Source organism: Rhipicephalus sanguineus, chromosome 1 (genome assembly GCF_013339695.2).
Source record: "Rhipicephalus sanguineus isolate Rsan-2018 chromosome 1, BIME_Rsan_1.4, whole genome shotgun sequence".
Taxonomy (NCBI): Eukaryota; Metazoa; Arthropoda; class Arachnida; order Ixodida; family Ixodidae; genus Rhipicephalus; species Rhipicephalus sanguineus.
Genome location: NC_051176.1, coordinates 134,474,852 through 134,501,572, shown reverse-complemented (window position 1 = coordinate 134,501,572; position 26,721 = coordinate 134,474,852). Strand labels below are relative to the sequence as shown.

Here is a 26,721-nt window from a genome sequence, read left to right as displayed (position 1 = left end):
CCTCACAGGGCTCGTGTGGCACATCTTAAAGGCAGCACGTGCAGAAGCGACGCAGTGACGCGTCCCCATTGGTAACCCGCACAGCGCCACGAACGGAGACGCGCCATCTCAAAACACCGCGTCTCTTGAGAGCCAACATAGTGATCATGAGGGATGCAAGACGTCGCCCCACGGATCCGAACACAACTGAACAAAAATTACCTCATCCGCCTTCTGACGTGAGGCACCACATAAAGAGTACTCTCCCCCATGAACGCAAAGAAGACACGAAGGCTAGCCCTAGCCGACGGGGTACAGTAGGAAAGGGCTAGAGGCATAGAGTTTCATAAAATAACCGAGATAGGAAACTGGCGCTGCGATCGTTCAACCACCATGGGAATGATGGGAAGTACAGGCTTCGGATTAGATTTCGTTAGCTAGCGAACTGTCTACGGATCTTTTTCTACAGTTTCAGTTTCGTTCTTTGCGGGGCGTGGGCAGTGGGGTGTGTTGCAACGCACTCAAGCACTGCCTTTGTTGTTCAAAGAGGCTAAAAACCACTAGGTTTCTTGCTTTGCTGCTACGTTGCAGCTTTACGGGTTGTATTTGGCAGTTTTAGCAAAGCGTCGTGCACTCACCGCTGCGCATAGATGTAGCGTCCCATGCCAGTGCAGGAAATTGCATAGAGTTCACGTTTTGTGATAAGCGCTACTTGTCAAAACTCTCTCAAATCGGCTGCAAAACGACGGCAAAGCTAAGCAGACGCACCGTCACGCTCCTCTGACTCGACTTCACAACGAAACGAGAGTTGCGTTGGGGCCTGGCCACCTTGACAGACGCATCTGGCATCGCCGCAGATGATACGTTAAGTGTTTGTCACTCAATACGATACTGTTATTTCCATTAATAGATAATGCGTACTTTCGACGGAAAGGCAAGCGTGTTTGTTTCAAGTGTTGTAAAGAAAATAATTCATTATATTGTGATGCCAAATGTGGAACACAATTGCAGAGTAATGTATACCCTGGTGGTTCAATTTGTCCAGGTTTCACTTCCATCTCACGGTCACGCAAACTTTTTCTAATAAGTTGTACGTACAAAAGAACGAAGCAAGTTTTAATTAGAAATAACCTCGTATCGCTTTGTTTTACACTGGGCAAACAAGCGTCGCGAATCTCAAGAACCTAATCCATCCGAAGCCTGTACTTCCCATCATTCCCATGGTGGTTGAAGCGCCGCTCAAGGAGCCCGCGTAGACACTAGCGCCAGATTCCCCTCTAGGTATTATTGTAAGAAACTCTATGGCTAGAAGAGAGGGCGGTGAACGGCTGGATCGAGCGCATCTGGCTAGTATTGAAAAAACAGAGGCGCTGGTTTCGGGCTCATTTGAGAGTGAACTGTTTGAACCAAGAAACTCCGCACCTCTGCAAGCAGCGGGATTTCTTCGTTCTTTATGGGACTCTTTTCGGCGGTTAAACATGCCGACTTTGAGGAGGAGGAATAAACGTTTATTGCACGAAACGGTATCGCGGGGTTAGTCCCGCTTCTACCCTAGGTGGGAGGTCTCCTCATTCCAGGAACCCTCTGGCCTTCGCTGCCTCCTTGGCCATGGCGACGAGACGCCGTTGCTGGTCCAGGTCCTCTGAGGCGAGCTTGGCATCCCACGCTTCGAGAAGGTCTTCGTTTTCTTAACCGGCGTTACAGGCATTCGGCGAAGGCGATGTGTCTGTGTGTATTTTGTACGGGCACGCGAAAAAAAAATGGCGTCATATCTGCGTGTTTCGCTGCAAATGTCGTCGAAAGACGATAGTCTTCTGCCGGCCGTGCTACATGAGTCCTCCTCCTCTATGTTGAATCGCCGCATCTGGCTTTCAGCGCAGCCCGAAAAACACTAGCACTTTCCGCGCGGCCGAAGAAACACTAGGGTATTTAGAATTACCTATCTATGTATTTTCTAGTAAAAGAACACACCACCTAATACTTACACATTGATGCCGCGCCTCAGATATGCGGAACATTTGCATTTTAATCGACAGTGTTCACAAGTATGAACGGCACTACCAGTTCAAGATGGCTGGGTGTTCAGCAAGTGGTTAAACTTTGTCAGGGTGGCTGAATCGGGTGACAGATAAACAGAAACAGACAGACAGACCATAATTTCTGCGTTTAAGTTCCCCAAGAAAGACTATCGTCTTTAAAAAAGTTACTTGTCCTTTATTCGCGTAAGGTTCGTATAACATTCGTTGTTAACTTGCATTTCATTATTTCATTTGTGCCCATGCATTCCTCGAACAATAGCTCCCCTTTTTTATTGCGACAGCAATTACATATATGGACAGTCTCGGCTGGTTTTTGTCCGTCCCTGTGGCCGCCGCCGTCATGCACCGTATATGTATAAGTATGTATGTATGTATATATATATATATATATATATATATATATATATATATATATATGTGTGTGTATATATATATATATATATATATATAATGCCCCAAAGAAAAATAATTCAAAAAATGCTTCCGAAGCGCGGAATCGAACCAGGGACTTTTCGCTCCGCAGCGCGTGGCGTTAGCCACTACGCCACGAAACGCAGATCGTCCAGGTAGCTAACGGCGAGCATTATATACACACCCTTTACCGCTGGCCGGACTCACAGACGGCAGGCGCTTATAAGCGTTTCTTCGTTACCAGCGAGATGGCGCGAGGAGCGCGCTAGGCACTGGGCTTTAAAGGTCGCCGCCCCACTCCAGCTAACGCCGTTGCTGTACGCCCTACAGGGCGTGGTCGCCTTCGTGCACTTATCTCGAGGAAAAAAATGGGCGGGAGGGGGGGGGGGGTATGAGCGGGCGCTTTTATGTCTTGTGCTTTCCCCGCGATGTCCGCGCTGAAGTCACAGCGCGTACGAAGGTCATTTCGCTCGCTGCAGCGGCCGCGTTTGCGAAAGGAGCGCGCTGTTCAAACAGAAATAAGTAACAACTGTGACATTTGTTCGCGCTCGTCCTGTGTGTACCTGTTCGTTCGTTTCGTGCGTCCTGCTTTATGTTTTAGTAGTGCGCTTCAAGTATCGAGTTGTAACGTATGATAGTTCGCGCTCGTCCTGTGTACGTTCTTTTCGTGCGTCCTTTGGGCTCGAGCGACGCGCTGGCAATTTCGAGCTGCTTTCCGTTCTTCGCGTTACATTCCAATTTATTGCTATCGCATTCATTGCTTCGCCTGCGGAGAAACTGACTTTTTTTTTCAAAAGTTAAGACACTCAGATTAGGATCGCGTTCACTCGCCGCTTTATTGCGCTGATCAACCAGTGAAATGCGTCCGAAATTTCGGAAACATTGGTTGCACGAAGCATACGCTCGAAGGTTCGTCGCTGGAAATTCCAAAATGCGAAGGCAGTGCATGGCGCTGTGGCAAAACGGAAAATTTTGCAGAGCATGGGGTAATATAGTTATGCTGTTTGTTTTCGCGTGAAACAAGGTGTTTATTAATATTCGTTTTTAATTGATTTAATTTTATTAAAAGAATAGTCAGCTTTTCTTAACTGGATCGAATCCCGGTCGCGGCGGCCGCATTTTCGATGGAGGTGAAAATGCTATAGAGGCCCGTCTGCTTAGGTTTAGATGCACGTTCAAGAACCCCAGGTGGTCGAAATTTCCGGAGCCCTCCACTACGGCGTGCCTCATAAACATATCGTGGTTTTGGCAGTAACCCCTGATATTGTTATTATTACGCCCTATATATATAGATTGTAACTGGTCCTGTAAGCATAAGGGAGGCTATAACGCTGGCTTGTTTGTCAGTCAATGAATTATTTTTTTAAGTGTATATATATATATATATATATATATAATCATGCGCCAGACGCCACTCATCCCGCAACACGTGTACAAAATAGCTGCAACAGCAGCAAGCCGCACACATACGCCTATTGTATAATTGCAAGTTATACGTAGTGCTATGTACCACTTAATTTTAGATTCCGTATAACTTCTACATCTCAGAAGCCGGGTGTGCCTTTCGCGACGCTACACTTCCGCGACAGTGGCTTCGGACGACTCCTCCTTATGACGTCACAGGAAGGGAGGGGCCTCCTCCGATGTGAACGCGCACGAGGGAAGGCGCCAAAGCTCTCCTGACGTTTGCAGTCCGCTTACCGTCTTTCGGTAAATCATTTTTTTTTTCATATGTGTACCCTCTGAAATGTGATTAAAATGGTTGAGCCCCGTGCGCAAGGCGACTTACAGGCTCTCGTTTCTCACTTTCTGTACGAAAGAAGCGCTCAACTGAGCGGGCAGTACAGTGGGAAAGGAGGAGCGTCGAGGCGGTTAATTCCTTCTCGCTTTTGCGAAAGCGTCGCGTATTACGGTACAATACGCGCGGTCTGTCATTCAACGACACAATTCGAAAGCTTCTAAGCGCGAATACCGAGATAAGCGGCACAGACGGAGCGGTATTTGTTAAAGCCCTCACCCGCCCAGCACATAAGGCAACGCAGGGCGCGTCGTACGGGCGCTTGGGCAGCGGACACTGGCGAAACCCTTCAACACACGGTCTGTGCCCTCCTTGCATGCGGACGGCTTCACGGCGGTCGACGCTCACGGTGAGCTACACCTGTACGCAACCGCAACTTTTTGTAAACCGGTCCACCTGCACTCGTCATAAGCAGGTACGCGTGTCTTTGATTATATTTCGTCCATACAGCGTTGCACCGCTCGCCGCTCTTATTTTACGTGCGTTTTACTGCGTAAAGACAGGTCAAAACAGCTTTTTTTTTTCTTTGTACGACGATAGCTATGGCGTTTCCATGGCTTAAAATGATGTATTATGACGTTCAATGCTGTTGCACAAGACAAAAAGAAAAAGAAAGGTACCTTAAGCGTAGCTGCAGTCTGAAATGAGCGAGGAATTGCACTTTGATTTGCAATGTTATATCCTTAGTATGAGCTGCTTGCAACAGCCGAGTGCGATATAGGTATGCGTAATTCGTGCCACAAAACATTTCGTGTCGCGTGACAGCAGAGGCTTCGTCGTCTCGTCAAATCTAACGATTCTTACAACCCGCCGCGGCGGTCTGGTGGTTATGGTGCTTGACTGCTGACCCGAAGGTCGCGGGATCGAATCTCGGCAGCGGCGGACGCATTTCGATGGAGGCAAAATGCTTGAGGTACGTGTGCTTAGATTTAGGTGTACGTTAAAGAACCCCAGGTGGTCGAAATTTCCGGAGCCCTCCACTACGGCGTCTCTCATAATCATGTCGTGGTTTTGGGACGTAAAACCCCGATAATTATATTAAAAATTCTTACAACCAACAGGCACCTCGTCGCAAAATGATAAAAATAAGGTAATAACAGACAGGGTACGTCGCACCACGCCGTGGAACGTTTTCTAGACGAAATACTGAGACTTAAAATGACCAAAAAGCAGCAAAAACAACTGAAAAGAAATGTGGTGCAGCACTCGCGCTATGTAAAGTTTCGACAGTGCCTTTCAGTATAGACAAGACACAAGAGCACAAGTGGGCGTTTCTTCGGAGCTGTATCGGATACCGCTTGACAGCGTTTCACACTTCGATTGAAACTCGGCGCTTTTTTTTTCTGCCTTCTTTTTTTTTTTCTTGCAGTCCGACTGAAGTGATCACTTCTATCCGCAAGTATGTTACAGCGCGTGTCGTACCGTTTGTTTTATCGCAGCTTTTCATTAATGGAAGCGGCGTCGGCTCATTAATTGCGTGTCGTTTGAATATTGAGCAAGATAAGTCGATCCTGATCGTTGCTGCCGACTTGGTGGTTTTATCAATGGAACCCGGTTTCCGAATGGTTAGAACGGCGCGTGGAAGGACGAAAGAACGGGAATGGCTCGAGAGGCCCGCTTTGTCACGGACACGGTTATGGGACCAAGCGAACAGATGAAGCAAAGGAAAGCATATATGGAGCGTTATTTTTAGATTTTAATTGAGGTGTAGTAATTATAAGGTAAGCAGAAAATGAAAGTGGTCAAAAAAAAAAAAAGCTTGTCGCCAGTGGAGACTGAAGCCACAGCAGAATTCTTGAATATCGCGTGTGACAGCGGATAATTGCAGTTCTTGAGCTCGATTGCGTGCGCCAAGCGGCGGGTGTCAATTACACGAAAAGTCGAAATAGATAATCTGCTGCTAAAGTTAGCCGATTAACTTTTATGAATTGGTGCACGGTCCATAGTGCAAGTGACGAATCGTAGCCGATGAAATGTAGGGGTGGCGTGGATTTTGAGATATTATTATTATTATTATTATTATTATTATTATTATTATTATTATTATTATTATTATTATTATTATTATTATTATTATTATTATTTGGCGTGCAAACACAAGGACAGAACGCATACAAGAGGAAAAAGTACAAGGCGTACACAAGAGGGAAATAAGAGGCTATTAAATGTGTAAACGGGATGTGGGGTATGAAACACAAGGCTATATACGTGAGTGTATATACGTTGCCTATGATACCATACGCAAACGTCAATCTTCTCACATCACGTGTACAAAATAGCCGAAACAGCAGCATAAGCAAGCCAAACGAACGTAACGCTATACGCATGTCTTGCGTAATTCCTTTTCAGGAAGGTTACGTTTAACTTTTTTAGAATTTCCCGGACGGCTAGTGGTAATGAGGTGGCAAAATTCACAGCCCGGCGATTGAAACTTGTGCGATAACGTTGACGTAAATGTTAGTACACGAGCGCGCTATTTTTTTTTCTCCCATCGAAATGCAGGCCGTCGCGGCCTAGTCGAACTCGCGACAGCTTCGTTCTTATAGCAGCTCAGTGACATAGTCGTTATGCCACCGCGGCAGGTATGATACTAATCAATTCTATTAATGGACTAAGGCGAATGGAACGCCATGTAGGGGTGTTATTTCAGGCGTGGCTGAGAACGAAGGCTGATGGTTGACAGCTGCTCCCCCTTTATTCAGGGTGCGTCGAATTGAGGAGGACATCGAGGCTATCAGACCAAGTGTAAATCCCCGCAAAACTGCAGCGAATTTAGCTTCTCTCGGATGCTTCTATTAATCAATCGAGGCGCGATTGTGTTTACTTCACTGTACGCGCAGAGTGAGCTGGCCAGCGTAGCACAGCTCCCGTTTAACTCAGTCTCGTTGCATGGGCGCCCCGAGCAGAAACGAAGACCGAGGTAAATTCGAACCGATCTCATGGGGCATGAAGGTCTCATTTGAGAAGCACGTGCCCATGCTCACTGTGTCTTTCGGGTAACCATATGGTGTTACCGAATGTCATTTAATGGAGCATTCTTGGTCGCCGCTGGACACCGTGAACCCTGCCCACTTGTTATGTAAAAATACCAAACAAACGTTGACGGGTCCCCGAAGAGAAGCACAAACTCGCTAAATCCGGCTGATTCGATTTTTCAGTCAATTCGATCCCGACAGAATGTCCTGGCCCCTGCTGCCGAACTTTATCATTCATCTGAAACTGCATGGCCCACGCCGGATGATTCGAAGTTTATCAATCCAAGAATTTTTACTTTTCGATAAAGTTTCAATACATATTTCGCTTGACTGGTTGGCTGCGCCCCAATGTTGGAAAGACGGCTCGCTCTTTGTCCCATTTCCTTAAATAGCCAGACGAGCGCATATATATACAGGCGCACATCATCGAAGGCTCAGTACGAAATCTGTTGGAGAGCTTGTGGCAGTGCTAGACACCTTGCTCTGTATTGTAAGCAGCGATAAGCTCTTTGTCCAATCATGAGCCCTCTTGAATCCCTGCAGCCACGCACTCTGAAAATATGTAATGGTTACCATCATATACCGGTATATAATCGTAACGTAAAATTAACAAGAGTTATGGGCAGCGTGTTTCACTTGAGGTGAGGTCAGACTGCAACAGCTGACGAGGCGCGAAACAGTACAGAGCATCGGGTAAAGGACAGAACCGAGGCATCGAGCTTGTTCGTAAGTCGCAAAGGTCACTTACTACTTGAGCCATATAAGGATAGTACAATAGGCTTGTCAACACGAATGGCAAACTCGGTCAATCGATATACAACGGCGTTGTCGGTCGCCAGTTTTTTTTTTCTTTTTTTTTTCTAGAGCCCTCGTCGAGGATAACGGCAAACATGGATACGTCGCTCTAGTTATCTAAGTACTACGGAAATATAACGTTCATGTGTACGCAAACTCTTTTCGCGCTCGTTGTTGGCGCGTGCGAGAATCGTGGCACCGAAGGATAATCGTTAACTGAGTGTATTAGGGGTCGTTAGCCCTTTCGTAAAAGGACGTTTGCTCGCTCAAGTGTTTGAACTGTGTATATATTTGTCCAGACATGTGGATCGACGAGTGCGCGTCGCGTATAAGCTCATTGCAGTATACGTGTAACGTGTTACGGGGGCAATTTCGCAACAGGAAAAAAAAAAACTGCTCGCGAGCATTGTCAAACGTTGTTATAGAGTGAACCTCGCCGAAGCCTGAAAGTATTCTCTTGTTCTCCCGAAAGTTCTCTAGTTCTCTCGAAATGAAAGATTAGGAGACGTCGTAGATATTGCCCGCCGCAGTAAAGCTTAGTGAAGGGGTAAAAACGCACCAAGCTGGTTCTGTAGCCCTAAAGTGCACTTGCAGAAAAGGAAGCGCACTCGACCACGACTATTCCTGATGGAGGCCAAACATTTTACAGGCGATAAACATGCACCATGGAGGTCTAAGTTAAGAGTTTTGCTCTGCACCAACGCGGAGATGTTCTTTATCGCGCGAGACAATGAAATAACAAGCGAATCGTGACAAAAGCAAGTTGTAAGATAAACACTGAAAATGCAAGCAAGCATAGACATCTGTACAACAAAGGCAGCTCGGGCAGCGCCTGCTCATGCACCGCGCGCATATCTACACAAGCGGCTGCTTCTCAAGAAAGAAACAAACAAATGCGTTATCTGCTGTGGGCTGTAGGTATGGCCATTGGAGATACCACTTTGCCCGAGGCTATGAAGAGCAGTTTCTGTAACCACATACCCTTTGTCAGAAAATGTTGCTGGGCTGATTTATGTTTATGTCGTATCAAAACTCTAGAATTGGGTGTGATTGAGTCAATTTGTATGTTCGCAAAGTATAGACGCAGCCTTGGCAGTGTTTCCATATAAACTTGCAGGGTGTCCGACAGAGCAGTGTTTAGCAGGCAAACGCTGTTTCGTTTGATCGACATCTTGTTGGATGTTATACGCGACTGACCTGATGGGCACAAAGTGCAGGCAGATAATTCTGCTTTAGGCTTTAGAAAACCCATACGACAAACATTGCTCTGTAAGCATGTGGTGACGAAGCATTATAGAGAGAATCGTGTCCTTGGAAAGCAACAGAGGTTTTGTGAGGGTGGAGATTCGTTGCAATACTATCCCAGATTCAGCCGCCGTCAACGTTACGATGCACCGTTGCAAATATGGAATATGTGAGGCAGTCACCGTATGACATTTGTCCTGAACTTGAACCGGCAGTGTATACAAGCAGATATTGCGCCAAGATAATTGGGCAAACAGAAAGGTTGCGAAAATTGTCCCTAATCTACTGACACATGAACAGACACGAGACGAAAAACTCCTGATGATCTTTATCCGCGGAAGGATCCAGAAGTGATCCCATTGGCGGGGATGAGCGAGTGTTTGTGCTACGAGTACAAGTTTCGACCGGTGCGACAGAGCACCGAATGATAAGTTGCTTGCAGGGTGTCCCAGATAATTAAGTTTAGCAAAGCTTGAAAGAAAAAGAAAAGGCAAGCGAAAGCTCGTATAATGTTCGGTTATTAGAAAAACGCGGTATTTGGTCATCAGCCCACTTTTGCAAACAATACTATGTTTGTTCATCAGGGACTTCGCTTAATAGAAAAGAATGCTAACTAAACACCGCCCAAGCACTTCGTACGGCATGGTTAACCAGCGAATCTGAAGCGCGCGGCCCCGGTGTTTATCACTTTTTCTCAATTATTGCTCACGTCTGTCCAGAAATCTTAATTGGCGTTTGCTGCCCGTGGGTTCCCTTCATCATTAGTGGACCAGTGGTGAGTAGTGGGGCTTGCCGAATTTCTGTAGCACATAAGCGCTAGGAGTTCTTGCGCACATAGGATGGACGAAGTTTGGTTTCGCCTAGCCATAGATGGCTTGGCTGTAAAATAAGACAAGCAATACCTTGACTACCTCTAGCTGGGACATCCTATACATTTGCTACAGAGAAAACTTGTCACGTTTGCGTGTGCTGTATAGCCTATTCAGTGTTTGGAACAGAGTGAATAGGAACAAAAGAAAGGTAAGGATGATGATATAAAGACAAATAGTACTGGCATAATACTTGACTGTAAACGCTGATTACAACTACATATCCCGTTTACTGTCCTTCAAAAAAAAAAAAAGGCACAATGCGATGGCACGTGGGACATTTTGACCATGAATTTAAAAAGGATTTCAGAACATGCGGGCAAATAATCCCTTAATGTATCTTTCCCGCAGGAGCACGCACAAAGCACAGTACTAGTTATATAACCTTCGGCACGACGCAGTTCACCTCCCTCGAGGAAAGTGAGGCGACAACTATCGGGAAGAGACCGCATCGACCCAGTCTTTGTGAACCTCGAAGGAAATCGGCGCGAAAGTCGGCCGGGACGGGAACGAGAAGGCTGGTTTTAATGCTTTTCCTGCCGAGAAGATGAAGCGTATACATGAGAACTGTCCTTGTGAAACGGCGCGGAGTACAGGAAGACACGGAAGCAGACTCCATAACGCAGTGGTTGCACTGTGAAGATGAGCTGAGCTAGCTGCGACCCGTGGCTCAGCTCAATATAAGGAAGAAAGAAAAACCCGATCCTTTCCAAGGCGTCTAAAGAGTTACTGAATGCACCGTAAACGAAGGTAGTTGACATATCATCAGGGGCTCATTTTATCATCTTTCTCGCGTGCATTACGTGTGCAACAACAGTGTAGTCGGAGTGATAAGGAGGAACGAGGGATAAACAGCGCGAACACTCTATTCGACGCCCATTCGGCTTGCGCTTTCTCTTTATGCGACGCCTCGGCGTACAAGCACTGTTGCTCTCGGCGTTTACGATACTGCTGAAGTGTTGCCCTCATCTGCGGAAGCGCCCACATTGAGTGCTGGACTTTCTGAAGCATTCGCTAGAAATATGTTCGTACATGCGCACGAAAAGCTCCGCAACGCGTCTTTTTGCGTTCCCTCTAAAGTGTCTTAGCAGGCTGGGTCGTGAAGTTGTTCTGGAAATCCTATGCATTTAGAGCGACTTTCGGAGATGGGGAAACAGTATTTTTTCCGCAGCGGCTGTCTTGTTTGCCTCTTGTCCCCAGTGGAAATTGGAAAGCGAAAACGCAGTCCACAAAGCGCAGCTGTTCTTGTGTAATTGAAGTGGAAATGAGCAAAAGTGTAACGTTGTGCCGCGACAGGCACAACGCATTTGTAATTGCTCGCTTCCGGGTTTTAAGCCCTCGCAGGCGCAGCTGCCGCGCAGCGCCTGTGGTTAAGGATTGCACGGGCTCCGTAGAGCTGTTTCCATACGTGGGCACCTTTTTGAACTTCAGCCTGTCGACAGCTTCCAGTTGGGGCTACCTTCCCACATTTACTGCAGAAAATATATACAAACGCTTTCGACACGCATGCGCAACTCTTCCCATTGCATTGAGCGCTAGATCTATGCGGTACTCCTGTAAACTAATTCGTTCGCAATTGCTGAACTACGCAGCCTGACTCTGAGTGTGCGCTGTTTGTTTTGCAGGCTGCCTGCCCGTATCCTGCTGCTGACCGGTGGACGGCGCCATGGAGCCTAGCGGGAGCGCCGAGCAGCTGCTCAGCCTCAAGACCAGCATCGAGGTAAGAGCCGCAATGAGGCTTCACACTCGCGTCAATACGTACTGCATTAAAAGCAATGGGATTTTGATGCGCTAAAATAAGTATAATGTGCCTGTTCGTTATTCGTGAATGCGCCACTTAGTGCTATCTTTGAATATAGTGCTCCGCACAAGCACCGGCGTGTAATGAGTAGGAACGCGGGTGACGCGCATGTGGCCGATATAGTCAAACTGCGATTCACGGAGCTTGGCTGCTGACGACTGCGGTACGTACCTGCGGATTTATCAGCACCTTATCTGTTCGGTGCATGCATATGGCGAGGCATGCAGCTCTCCCCATTTTTCGCAAATGGACGCGAAGGACAAAAGGCGAACAGCGCGCCGACGGTTACCGGCATACATGTATGGTGCGATCGCCGACTCGTGTGTTCGGTGCCCATAGTTATATCTCCCAGAAGTATACATACAACACATTGACGGAGCTCATTCGGGGTATTCTATAGATAACAAAGTAAACAAGTTACCGGGAGCTCGAGAGCATGGCAATCTTAGGGGACTGGCTTGGAAGACCACCGCGCCTTCGCAAACACAATATAGTCCGATACAGGGATCAGGCTGCATGCTTTGGGTGTTTGTTTTACCACCATTTTACTAACGGAATAAACTCTATAGTTAACTGTAAGCCGGCCTGACCGTTTCAGCAGAGACACCTCGATGTCTGTGGGAAGCCCACCACGAGACGTCTTGCTGGCGTACACGTATCGAGGCGCTCTTTCTTCAGAGCTGGCCCGCATCTCCGGCATGCAACTTAATTTAAGCGCGGTTACTTACCGTACTCTACACGGAATCAAGACGTGCCTTATTAGACAGTGGGACACCTGTACATTCGGAATGCGTCCCGCCTAAATTGGAACGTCTGGTGGCCTTACAACGCGCGCGTCTTTCCTGCTCCCTGTTAATAACCTCTTTGATTATATGATTCAATATATAGCGTATGTAGCGCAGCAGTGCACGATATGCTCATTGGTAGTGCGCGCTGTGATCTGCAAAGCCGTCACGTGCGCGGTTTGCTGTCATTTTCCACAAAAAGCCACAAGTGCGCGCGCATTGCCCATACTCTTTAGAAGAACAATTGGAAATATAACCTATAGTCACTTTAACCTGTGAACAGCAAAATATAATTTTTTTTTTCTCTGCAAAATCGATCGACTGATAGATCACTGGAAGCTCGCGGTTACATATTCGGTTACCTATAGTCTGTGGATCCTTTCGAGCTATTTTACTTTAATTCCAAGCATATATATATATATATATATATATATATATATATATATATATATATATATATATATAATCAGAATGTATTATGCATTACTATGCTGCGTATACTTTTCGAATGGCTGTCGCCGCTTACAAAGATAGTTCGCTCCGCTGTGCGATAAGCAGACGAAATGCATTTGCTGCCCAGTAAGAATAGCCACGTGTGCATATGTATGTTCAGCGCCATGTGAGTTTTGCTGATTCGCAAAAAAAAAGAAGAAAAAAAGACTAGCTGAAGCGCGCGCGCGTGGCGCACTAGCTTTCAATCTTGCGGTTGCGGGGCGTTCGTTTTGCAGAGGCTGCGCAGGAGCGTCAACGTTGAGCTGGACAACCTGAACGCTGTGCTGGACACACTGGCCCGCAAGGAAAGTGACCGCAACAACAAAGTGAATGGCACCCACACCGAGGCCCAGCTTCGCAAGAAGAGGTGCGATTGTTCTCGGAACCGCGAAATTATTATGGTAGCGCCTTGATATGTGGGCTGCTTGGCGATTCTTCATATTTTAAACTTAGCGAAAAACATCACGGGAAAACAAAAGACAAGACGCTTACGTCTGTTTTTTTTTGGGTTGCGTGAACTCGCAATCCGTTGATCCGTTGATGTCCTTTATATCGCTGCGTTGCGGCATTTAATTTGTGTATTTCGCAGAAAAAAGACAAAACAAAAGAAATAGTGAAACACACAGCGCGAAACTACGACGGGGACACGGGAAGGAAACACGCACAATATGTGTACAAAATTTGGGCGACGCAGACTGTATACATAGTCCCCGCGATCGCAAACTTATATCTTTCAACTCTCTGATTGTGCGATTGGGGTCAGAATGCGTCAATTGTACACAAAGCATGTAAAGCACTATTGCACGAAATGTGGATACAGAACGAGCCATACAGTGTCATTTCTGGGGCAACGGATGAGCTTGCTAGCTGAAGTTCTGGCCACGGTTGTCGCAATGAACGTAATGCAAAAACGTAGCCTGGCATTTGGCTTGATTCACTGCTGTTCGAAGGGGGCGATGGGGAGTAAGGACCTTAATGTCCACACGAACCCTCTATAGCGCCCACAGACCTCTGCGTGTAATCGCTTCAGTTCAGACATTCCGTATGATTCCGAAGGATACGCACTGTCTTTTCAACGCATGCAAACTTATTGGAAGATGCGCTCTGAATAATCTCACAAACTCTCATCTTGTATTTCCAGCTCACCTGGGCAGGACCTTCCAGAAAAGTTTTTCGCCATTCGAGAGAGTCGTATTGTGTGAGTACCGTCTCTCTCTCTCTCTCTCTCTCTGTGTGTGTGTGTGTGTGTGTGTGTGTGTGTGTGTGTGTGTGTGTGTGTGTGTGTGTGTGTGTGTGTGTGTGTGTGTGTGTGTGTGTGTGTGTGTGTGTGTGTGTGTGTTGTATGAGCCTCCATCTGGATTTATCATTGACTCAGCACGCTTTACCGCCATAGAATAAGCATATTGTATATTCAATTAAACAACTCTCCGTTACATTACTCGTTACTCCGTGCGAGTGCCGAGTGCAATTTCATCATCGTGAGTGCCCAGCCTTCGCCATTCAGTGCGTCACTTACGCTCGTTCCAGTAAGGCAAATGGAGGCGAAAATGTCTGAGGCCCGTGTACTTAGATTTAGGTGCACGTTAAAGAACCCCAGGAGGTCGAAATTTCCGGAGCCCTTCACTACGGCGTCTCTCATAATCATATCGTGGTTTTGGGACGTTAAACCCCAGATATTATTATTATCCAGTAAGGCAAATATTCTCCTGTATATAAGGCTTAATAACTGAGGCGTAAACTTAAATTGCTAGAAAAATCGTCGGAACGATACTGTTTGCTCCTCCGAAATGTTTTCTACGCTCGTGCTGGCGTTTAGTCCTGTTTTAGACCATGCGAAACTGTTTATATTCGAACAGATCGTTACAGCCTGATACTGTGTTTCTAAAGGTCCATCACACAAGCTGTAGTTCTTGTTTTTATTTTTTCGTTGAGAATCGTGGGGTTGTGTTTTGCTAAGCAGCGTTTAAAGTCTTCTTTGAAAGCGTGATAAAGTAATAATTGTAGGGGTTTAACGTCCCAAAACGACGATATGATTGAGGGACGCCGTAGTTGAGGGTTCCGGAAATTTCTACCACCTGGGGTTCTTTGACGTGCACCCAAATCTAAGTACCACGGGCCTGAAGTATTTTTGCCTCCATCGAAAATGCGACCGCCGCGGCCGGGATTCGATCCCGCGACCTTCGGATCAGCAGTCGAGCACCATAGCCACTATATAGACCACCGTGGCGGGTAAAGCGTGATAAAGTAGACCATGCGGATGGTTTTAAAACCTCGAAGGTCATCTTGCCTACACAGCTGAAGTAGGCTCAAATTATGTGCGAAAAGAAAGCATACACACCGACGTCCCGGCGCGGGGCAGGTGCATTCGTTGTCGCTGCAAAATACAACACGTAGAGCATTCGCCAATTTTGGCGTTGAACGGTAGTCTCCGAGGAACGAAACGCGCGTGCTTTAGGAGACGCTGCGCTGCCGCAGAGAATCATACGTATAGCGTAAATTGCGCCCACCGACGCTGTGAACGGTTTTCCTTGATGCGAGGAGACTATTCGTAGTTACGCAAAGGATGACTACAGACAGCAGGCGGTCAAATTTCCCTTGCACAAACGTTTATCCTCCTTGAGCGCCGTTTCGTTAAGAAACATCCCTGGGTTTTAAAAATCTGTTCCGACTGCCACGTTTGCTTATCGCGTTTTGAAGGCTTCAAGGTCATTCTACAGATTTTGCTCTGTCGTCTTTCTCCAGGGACATTATGGCCAACGAACACATCCGGACTGTCTTCAACATCTTCGTGGCTTTTCTGTTCCTGGTTACCGTCATATTGATCACCTCCTACTTTTACGACCCTCAAAGGCAAGTAACTCGTGTTTGTTGTCGTAGTTCGTGCGCGAGCGCAGACTCGCAACCTTCAAATGCGCTGTTTTGTTTCCAGCGCGCACACACCGGGTCATTTCGAATGCTTCGCATAACGTATACTCCAGAAAGATTAAGGGACGACTATAAGGAGATCCCCAGTCGAGTCACAATCATAGTAAGAAACAGACAATGAAGTTTTCTCTATATAGCTTCATATAGTCTGTTGGCCGATAGGCTGACCTGTGTATAGGTTACGTCGGCTACTCGTTCAGAATACTTTTTTCCACTTTTATGATTGGCAACAGCAACAGCGCACATCACGAAGAGCGGTTTTCGCCGAGTAGCAACACCAGCTGAAGAAGCGTATGTCCTTCAGAAAAACGGGGCCGGCAAATTGAAGCAAAAGGAACACAAGCAAAAGGAACGCAAGATATCCTGACGCGCCGTGAGGATATCTATAAGGGTAAAGAAGGGCAAATCTCTTTCGCTCGTATCGCGGTGCAACAGTTTATCAGTTTACTCAGTTTTGGCGGAAGAACGGTTGTGGGTTTATGAACACTGTTGCGTAAATCTCTGACTGCAGCCAAAGCGCGCTATCCAGATGAGCACTTGCAGTCAGGTCTGTACAGTCTTCGCATGCGTTACATCGTACCTGCTTATTTAATCGTGTAGCGCGACTCTTCCTTTTCTTTTGAGAGAAAGCTTTGGGCTCCAATGGAGGAACGTCAGCACATCGCCCAACAAATGGGTTGGCTTAAGTCTACGCAACGGTGTACAGCTCGCAAAGCTGTCTTGTTTTGTTCTCTTGTTGATAGAACACACGAACATCAAGGTTCAAGGGTTAGTTCTGCTGGTGACGTCGGGTAACAGTGCATTTAATAAACAAAAAGCTGGTTGGATAAACAAAACTTTTTTTCTTTTTTTATCTTTCACCCGATCTATACGCACTGGCGACTTTCGAGATGATTCTGGACACGGACAGCATACGTGTAAGCATCATCCGTTAACTTCATTTAGCGCAAGCATCAGCAACCACAGCCTCCGCACATGAATAAAGCAACCAAATTAGACTAAGTGCTAAGCCCACACAGTATGCGTCATGGTGGGCGCGGCCTCGCAGTATGTAGTGTTTGGCGAACGATCGCACGATATTCGACGCTGTTCTTCATTACTACAGTGCAAAAATGCACGTTGTGATCGCCAGTGGTATATAGTGCGGCTGTTGGTGTTTATATTTTGACATTTTCCAACTGCTTCGATTTATTCTCATAAACAGAAAAATGAGTAGGTGTTTTCAAAAGTAATAATTAAAAATTTAGGCACCACTTCTATACGGAACAAGCGTCACCTCTGCGAGTTCTCCAAACTGTCTTCAATTTTGCCAGCCCGAAGCGGGCGAACGTCACTGGCGCGTTATTTTAATGCAGTCATGCATGGTTCTCATATTCCTTATGTCATAATGACACAAGCGACGTATTTCCAATGTATATTATGCGTGACGGCATCGGTTTTGGCATCCCGCACAAATCGTGATGTAATTGGGGCTACAATCTTATACCCGTTGTTGTAGCAGCGCACGTAGAATGTTTCATTCGTGGTTACGGTGTGCGCATGCGCAGTGAAAAAGAATGCATTCGCACCACTCCTAAAATACATCGGCCATGCGTTTTTATACGCTTCTAGTGCGTTTTTTTTTTTTTTTTCGTATAAAGGCAGGCCGCCCTATCCGCACCTTGGTATGGGTCGGTGTAGCTGTAGATTCCTATAAATCTGCAAGACGTATCGACGATGATGCCTTAATCTACAGTATGCGTTCTCCACTCCCACTACCTCGCGCAGGCTACGCGACGACATGTCGACCATCGTGGTCAACTCTACAGGAATCGTGGGTGTATTCGGCCATCTGATTGCCATCAACCTGGCTATTTTGTTCATCCTGCATCCTTCGCTGCAGCTCTGGGCCAGCTGTCGATCTCTCGGCAAGAGTGGTAAGCTCCGCGATCACGTGCATGCTGTTTGGTAATGATGCGTGCTGGACGTCCATTTCTGTGAATGTATAGTTATATAGACGTACTGGCGGACTATAGCTGCATGGTTAGTAATGAGTCAGTTGAAGTTCAGCACTTGTATATGTCTATTCTTATTTTCTGTGTCGTCCCTGTTTCTGATGTCAGCTGCCATGAGCTACTATAGTTTAATAGGAGATAGACTTAGTTTGGTTATCAAATTAGGCGGATACAAATTTTTATTGAAGATGTGTCGCGTTTCAAAAGCGTCATTTACACTCACTGTAAGGTCAGCGTACTGACACACCTTATTGTTCATTCCATATATACTCTTAAAATACAGGTACTTTCTAATAGCGTACGTTAATAAGTGCTTTGAGTGTGATTAACTGGTATTTACAAAAGGTAAAGCGTGCGCGTACTTTCGAACCCCTCAGATTAGCGCTCCTTGGTCACAAAAGTCGCACGGAAAATGCTTTTGATTTTACTTTTCTCTGACGAGTGTCCGCTTCTTTTCAACAGTGACCTTCGCTCGCCAGGCGATTTTTCGTCAGATCCTTCGCTACATAATTGTTTGACACACTTAGCCGTCGTGCAGACTGAACATCCTAATGTTTCGCTTTGCGCGCTATCCGTCAGGGCCCGTGGACTCTGTTTTCGGCAGCCTGTTCGTCCTGTTCCTGGGCTGCGTCACCGTGTTCCCTGTGCGCTACATTTTCGCCAACGAACTGCCGCCACTGTCCTCCTGCATCCTCGCCTTCGAACAGGTACAAACAAGCATCGACGCAATCGCGCTGTGTGTATTTGTTTCACAAACGACTTCGGCAACAACTCGCCTATGTGTGTGTAGAAACGTTGTAACGACTTGATTGCTCTAAATGGCCAGCTACAGCCCGCACGCGAGCGTCGTAATGGATCGAACGAAAGGAAAACAAATCCACGACAGCTTAGTGGCTTCCACTTCTATGCTCGAGGACGCTGTCTCAATCGGCGAGCGCTGGTCTCCTTATCCTTCAGGTGAAATATGAGACGCCTGTGCGTGTACATATGGTGTTGGAATGTGATGTGCATATAGTGGCCGCTTCGGCTATTCGTGTGCCTGGTTCCGAGATAAGAGGGGTGAGCACGCACGTTCAACTTGTATATTTTAATCGATATATATTACATTTTCTGTTGTCTAAATCACGAATTAACATCAATTAACTGATTGATCAATTCACCACTTCGAGGAGTGGACCGTTCGCAAGTTGTTCTGCGCCTTGCAGAAGTATAGTAAATCGACGTATGGGTTTCAAGCCGTGCATAACGTAACTATTGAGAAATAGTTTCTCGAGGTTATAAGGAGACTTTGTCATCCACCAGACTGCAGCACGAAATCTCAGAGGAAACTCGTGGTTTTCTGAGATTTTTGAAGGAAAATTCATGCGGCTATGGCGTTTGAACCCGGTACCAACGCCTTTCCGGGGTGGTCTATATGCTAAATGAACTAACCAGGTGGCACGGCGAGCGTTTCATTATTTTTAAAGATATATTCGAGATTGTCGGGACACTCTAAATTCTCCATCATGGCAGCTCGCGACAGGAGCACCATTTATTGAATGAACCGAAGAAACCGCTGTTGGTCACTTAGCAGGCAAGGTGTCGCGCTGCGGAGCTCGAGGGCGCGAGTTCGATTCCAGGCAGTGGCGACCGCATTTCAATGGGGACAAAATGCAAGAACACCCGTGCACTCGAATGTGAATGCACCTTATAGAGAACCCCAGTTGGTCAAAAATTTTGTTGAGCCCCTAACTACAGTGTGCATCGTAATCATAGAGTGGTTTTAATACTTAAAACCTTATATTTTTATGAAACCGTAAAGCTCCGTGATCATATAAATTATAAATATGGCGGTTTGGTACACGAAAGTATAGTTTATAAGGTGACTGGCTGTTTGAAATTTACTATATAAGTGGTCGACACACGTAATATTATGCGGCAAGATGCACCTCACGCTCCAAGAGCGTGAGGCGTGTACGTGAAAGTACGCTGTAACTCCCTACGTGTGACGATAGTCGAGATAGCCGCGGCTTCGGCGCTGTTAATGCACGGCAGAAAACCCGACTGACCGCATCTCAGAACAGTGGAATAGAGCTCGAAGCGAGTCGTTTACGATTAAAGCAGAAGGGAAGCAGGAAGTTTCCTTCTTTTTTTTTCTTCGAGGCCAACAGCGATGACGTTGTTTTGTATTAGCATTATCGTAACGGCAGTAAGCTGGAAATTTCCCGGCAACCTTCACCGAGAGGAATCACAATTCGCGTTTCATGACGTTCGCACACTGATTACCTGTCGCATATTGAGATTACTGAAAATGGTGACGCGAATGCTTGCGCTAAAAGACAGCGGCGTTGCGCGCGCGCAGGTCAATCCCGGGTTTCCTTATGTAATCGATGTCGCCCATGCGTCCTGTGCAGTCTTTTTTTTTTCCTCGTAGATGTTTAAGCAACGAACAATAAGGCAACAATGTGCATTTTTACCGTTAAGTGCCTTCAGACACGTCTTCTTAATTTCAAAACAAACGATGCAAATAAGCCGCATGTAGCACTTCTGATTCGTGAACGTTTACACTGTATTACTCAGAATTTGTTAAGAGGAGCGACATTAAACCAGGCAAGATGTGTAGCCGGCACCACACATCTATAGGTACCAACCTCTTAACTTAGGTGTTCTTATTTGTGTTCTCAATAGTTAGGGCTTCATATAATGAGCGACCGAGTTGGAGCGACAATATACACTATGTGCTTCAGTGAAATCTAGGAAAACTTAGTGTATACTAGGACGTGCATTCCCGACAAGATCCTTCACGCGTGCGTAAACTACAAGCGCTTCCATGAGTGCCAACTGCTTCTTTTGATGAGAGTGCTTCGTGCTGATTCTGGTTTGCGACAAAATACCACGTCCGCGCCGTGATTCACTCGCGCTAAATTAGCTCGATTCCAGAATAGGCCAGCGTGCGCAGTAAAATTAAATCTTCACCTAGCCTGCCTGGACGATTGGCGTTTCTTTTTTGTCGCGTCGTTCACTTCTGTCTGATGACCTTGAAGGAGGCCATCGAACGTAGCGCATTACGCAACTCTTTCTAGTGACTGATTATGTGGTGTATAAGTCGTAGAAACCGGTCATTTCAGCCGATCCACAGCACGTATCATCGAAGGCTACGCCGCTAATGGGGCTGAAAGCGGCATTTTTACTTTTTTTTCCCCCTTTGATCACCAGAGGCGCAGGTACAATGACTTGTTTTCCCGTTACACTCGAAGCGCGTGTGTAGGCCAGGACAATTGCCTCTGCACACAAGACAGAACTCCCTTCGCTTTTGCTTAATGCGCCTTTCTGTACAATTACTCTCCGACGCGTTCCGAAGACTGGACGATCGGTCGCTTTCTGTGCAATTGCTACTAGAACAGCGTCCTCACCGCTCGTCGGCCCACAATGCAGTGAAGGCACTTTTGTGCCTCTTGAGAACGACTGGCCTGTGCGAACGCCTTGAACTAAGCGGTGCAGTCCCGCACATTCCCCTCCTTTCTATTTCATCCTTGTATTCCCCTTTCCCATTTCTTCAGCGCAGAGTAGCCATGCAGACAGACGCTTTTCTGGTTAATCTCCCGATCTTTGGCTTTCTTTTCTTCTCCTCTGTGCATTATTTAGTTGTTGCCCGCCTAATGAACTTGATCGTCACAGTCATTGCCGTAAAATGACGAAACACGAAATGGACACCTCCAAAAGGAACGTTAAACCGTTTTTTTTTTCTAAAAATGAATCTCTTTGTTCGTGCGCAAGAACGACAGTCGCTATAGTTTGTGCGTGCGAGCCTGCGGCGCGGTTGAGTGCGAATACGATCACCAAGCGATTCCCTGACCCACTCTGTCTTGAGCGTGGTCACTCTGTCTTGAGCGCGCCCTCGGATTTCTGCAACGCCAATATCCCCTTACCCTCCCACCCATACAGCCCTTTTAGGGGCGAAGCTCCTAAAGCCGTGGGTCTGTACATGCATGTCTTTCGTGGTACGTGACCGCCTAGTTCTATGAAGTGCACTTGCGAGGTACCTACTTCGCTATAAATCATCATAATTTTAGGGGCGAAGTGCACTTGCGAGGAACCCACTACGCTATACTTCCTAAAGCCGTGGGTCTGTACTTGCACGTCTTTCGTGGTACGTGACCGCCTAGTTCTATGAAGTGCACTTGCGAGTCTTACGAGTTGCGAGTTCTATGAAGTGCACTTGCGAGTCTTACGTCTTTCTTAATGATGTAATGGGCGAACTTTCACGGGAGAGTTACGGTTTTACCGATGATCTCCCCTCTCGAGCTTCGCCCCACTCATCATCATTCATTCCGTGAATATGGCGTGACTTTTTTTTCGTAGTCGGCGCCGTGTCATGACGGCGTGATCATTCCTCACCACCCCACTCGCGACCGAGGGTAGGGAACCCTAATGTAACAGACGAAGGCATGCTTTAACCATAGTTCCCTTTAACACAAGGAATAACTGTTATATTCTTTTTTTCCCAGGGCTATAACAGGCTAGAATCATCTTTACCGAAATTGTTTCTCAAAAGTCCTTAGCAATGTTTGAAAAACATCTGAATATGTTATGAATTTGTGTTTGTGTAATTTTATTTGTTCGTTACCAGAGTTTATTCAAGTCTTACAAATGTTTGAAGAAAGCCTGCAATTTGTATGTGCTAAACTGTTTGTACATCTCCATGTATATCAACCCTGCTAAGATCTGGTACCAGGTCGCAGTATATATTAAATAAATAAATAAATAAATAATAAATAATAAATAAATAAATAAATAAATAAATAAATAAATAAATAAATAAATAAATAAATAAATAATATGCTGCTTTATCTTCGTCCATGACACCATTTCACCATACACAAACGTTTGGTTGACCCAGTAAAAAAACCGATAACGTGAAATTCTCACTCCTCAACGAAATTGCGAAGAAAACAATGTCGATATTCGATATTGTGGAGTTTAAAAAACTTGAACGCCTTCTTCCACGCGTGTTCTCACGAAAGCCTATAGGTAATCGCCCCATCGTTCACTTTTATTTTTTTCTAGGTACGACTACTGATGAAAGCGTACGCGTACACGAGGGAGATTGTTGGCCGAGTGCTCACGCACGCGGAACTGAAAGGTGAGTCATCGTCGTAGTCATGGTCTTTTGTTTCAAGTGCATCGGGTTCGGTGAAGCGTTACTTATACTGGACAAAGTGCGTGGCAGGGAGAATCACCGAGCATGCAAGTTCACTTATCCTAAAGACCGCTTACACCTCTAGACGGGACATCTCCTTTCGATGGAGGCGAAAATGTTTGAGGCCCGTGTACTTAGATTTAGGTGCACGTTAAAGAACCCCAGGTGGTCGAGACTTCCGGAGCCCTCCACTACGGCGTCCCTCATAGTCATATCGTGGTTTTGGGACGTTAAACCCCAGATATTATTAAAGACGATAGTCTTTCTTGGGATACTTAAACGGAGAAATTTTGGTCTGTCTTTCTGTCTTTCTGTTTGTCGGCACGTCACTCAATTCAGCCACTCGGCCAAAGTTGAACCAGTAGTCCAAGGGCCAGACATCTTGAACGGCTGACTAGGTTCATACTTGTGTACATTGTCGATCAAAAAGCAAACGTTACGCATATCTGAGGCGCAACATCACTAGGTAAGTATTAGGTGATGTGTTCCTTTAATAGAAAATGCATACATACGTAATTCTAAAGACCCTAGTTTCTTAAGCTGCGCTGAAAATGCGACTGCGCTGAAACTTGCCTTCCTCCGTGACCTCTGCACGAGCTCATTGTGTTTCGGTTTCGGTTCTGTATTGCACTGTACGAATGCCATGGGGCGCCGCTCTGGCATTCCTGTTTTACCCAGGCGACGTGTAAATAAAAGAGTGTGTGGAGAGTACTCGTTGAGTGCGGACGTTTCTTCTGCTTCAGCGCTTCGCGCCAAACCGCGTGTTCGGGCTGGCTGGCGTGCCCGCCGGTCGTGTTGGTCACCGGCGGTCTTCGCCTGCTGCTGCGCCGAGACTCCCAGCCCGCAACACAGCACTCATGTTTCCCGATGTATTGCCAGATGGCGTCCATATCTCACGCAGCGCCTCTTCTATCATCTTTAGATGACATTTGCAGCGAAGCACGCAAATACGCGGCCAATTTTTATTATACTATTATATTGTCGCGAGAGGAAACGACACACAGGGAACTCGAAGCGAACAGCTGTTTACTTTCGGCCACAACAGCCACCAACTTCTTCGCTCTCTTCGTCCGCCACCACTAGCGCGTCGTCGCTCAAGGTATTCGATCAGTGGTTGCAGTTCTAAGTCGTCGCGTTGCTGCTGAGCCACGTTCAGGGATGTTAGAATAGAAAGGCAACTGAAATCTTCGTCATTGTCTTCCGCAGCGGTCTTGGTGGGTGCGCGGGAAAGACAGTCGGCGTCGGTGTGTTTCTGGCCAGACTTGTAAACTATTGTTATATCGAATTCCTGTAACCGAGGGCTCCATCTTGCGAGACGGCCCGAAGGATCTTTCAGATTCGCCAGCCAGCGAAGAGAGTGGTTGTCACTGACGATTCGGAAGGGGCGTCCGTACAGGTATGGCCTGAATTTCGTAATAGCCCATACGACCGCCAGACATTCTTTTTCAGTCGTTGAGTAGATTTTCTCCGCAGATGACAACGTGCGGCTAGCGTAGGCAACAACGCGTTCCACGCCATCTTGATATTGCACGAGAATGGCTCCGAGACCAAGGTTACTAGCATCAGTGCGTACTTCTGTGTCTGCTTCGGTGTCAGTGACCAAGGATCGGCGGCGTTTGGAGGCGTTGTGGAAGGTCGCGGAAAGCGTCTGATTGTTCGGGACCCCAAACGAAGGCGACGTCGTCCTTGACGAGTTGCTGCAGAGGTTCGGCGATTTTCGAAAAATTTGGCACAAAACGGCGGTAATACGTAGAGAGACCCAGAAAGCGGCGGACATTATGCTTTGTCTTTGGGATCGGGAACAAAGCAACTGCTATGGCCTTCTCAGGGTCGGGTCGAACACCGGTACTGCTGACAATATGGCCAAGGAATTTAAGCTCCTCGTATCCAAAGTGACACTTTTCCGGCTTCAAAGACAGGCCGGCGGTGCGAATGGCCAGTAGAACCGCCTCAAGCCGCTCAATGTGCTGTTCAAACGTCGTGGAAAAAACGACTACGTCGTCTAAATACACTAAAAACGAGTGCCACTTGAGGTCACACAAAACTGTGTCCATCATTCGTTGAATGTGGCTGGAGCGGAGCACAATCCAAAAGGGAGGACTTCAAATTCGTAGAGACCATCAGGTGTTATAAACGCCGTTTTTTCTCGGTCCCTTTCGTCGACTTGAATCTGCAAATACCCACTACGAAGATCCATCGACGAGAAGTAACGGGCGCGACGCAGGCGATCTAAGACATAGAGTTTCCTACAATACTTACTAGAGGGAACTGTGGCGCTAGTGTCTATGGGAGCTGCAACGCATGACGCTTCAGCCAGCATGGGAATGATGGGTAGTACATAAATTTGTCTAAACTTCTTTCTTTCGGCTCCGTTTGGCTGCGCGTCGCCTGCATCCGCTTTGTCGCAAAACAAAGTTCAGCAAAAGTCAGCAGTTCCACTTCACCACTTTAACTTTTTTAGGCTCACCAAATCAAACCTGGTCACGAAGTTCACAACGGTCTATTCTTTTATCCGAAACGAACGCCGAAACACAGCAATAAACAAAGCCACAAGTACGTTTGAAGCCGCAAGCACGAAGACTAGGCAAATTTGTGTACTACCCATCATTCCCATGGTAGCTGAACGATCGCAGCGCCAGAGTCCCCTCTAGTTAATTTTAGGAAACTCTATAATCCAAGGAGTCATCGATGCGAGGAAGAGGATATACGTCTTTTTTCGTGATCTTGTTCAGTTTGCGGTAGTCTACACAGAATCGTAGGGAACCACCTTTCTTCTTAACCAACACGACAGGTGACGCCCAAGGACTTGTCGATGGTTGAATTACGTCGTCATCGAGCATTTGTTTGACTTGATGACGAATGGCATCCTGTTCTTTCTGCGGCACGCGGTAAGCATGTTGGCGCACAGGTTGGACGTTGGGCTCAGTGATGATTCTGTGCTTCGTTAGAGGTGTCTGCCGGACCTTCGATGTAGTGGCGAAACGGTCACTAAAGGATGACAGTAGACTGAGGAGCTTTGCCCGCTGTTGTTTTTCTAACTGGCGATTGACGTTGAGGTGACTAGTCACGTCGGCATCGCAGCTTTCCTCTGTCGAGATTGTCGTAACCAAAGGGAAGGCGTCCGACTCATCCAGTGCCTCTAAGTAAGCTATGGTGGCGCGTTTCGCAAAGTGTTCGTATTCGCCACTGAAGTTCGTGACTAAAAGCGTAGTCTGGCCATTTCGGAGCCGAACGAGACTTCGAGCGATGGCGACTTCCTGATCAAGCAATAACGTGAGGTTACCTTCGGCGATGCCTGTACTTTCGGTGATGCCCGTATTTGGCTTTTTCTTTGGACACTCAACAAGGACGAAGATACTACTGCGAGGCGGCAACGTGACGCAGTCATCAACCACGCGTAACGCCACGCCACGATGTTCGTTCTCGACATCCGA

At 46.8% G+C, this 26,721-nt stretch overlaps 1 protein-coding gene across 2 annotated transcripts in view; it reads left to right on the top strand.

The window, feature by feature from the left end:
* LOC119398639 (sterol O-acyltransferase 1) overlaps positions 1 to 26,721 on the top strand; it is a 61,764-nt gene that overhangs the window by 17,144 nt on the left and 17,899 nt on the right. Inside the window, exons 2-9 of one of the 2 annotated variants that reach the window (XM_049416590.1) lie at positions 10,463 to 10,604; positions 11,737 to 11,831; positions 13,426 to 13,556; positions 14,331 to 14,387; positions 15,932 to 16,039; positions 17,882 to 18,030; positions 18,688 to 18,815; positions 23,155 to 23,230. In XM_049416590.1, the coding sequence (XP_049272547.1) occupies positions 11,778 to 11,831; positions 13,426 to 13,556; positions 14,331 to 14,387; positions 15,932 to 16,039; positions 17,882 to 18,030; positions 18,688 to 18,815; positions 23,155 to 23,230 (703 nt within the window). In that variant the 5' untranslated portion in view covers positions 10,463 to 10,604; positions 11,737 to 11,777. The remainder of the gene's footprint in view (positions 1 to 10,462; positions 10,605 to 11,736; positions 11,832 to 13,425; positions 13,557 to 14,330; positions 14,388 to 15,931; positions 16,040 to 17,881; positions 18,031 to 18,687; positions 18,816 to 23,154; positions 23,231 to 26,721) is intronic. The other variant, XM_049416586.1, reaches the window with a different exon arrangement.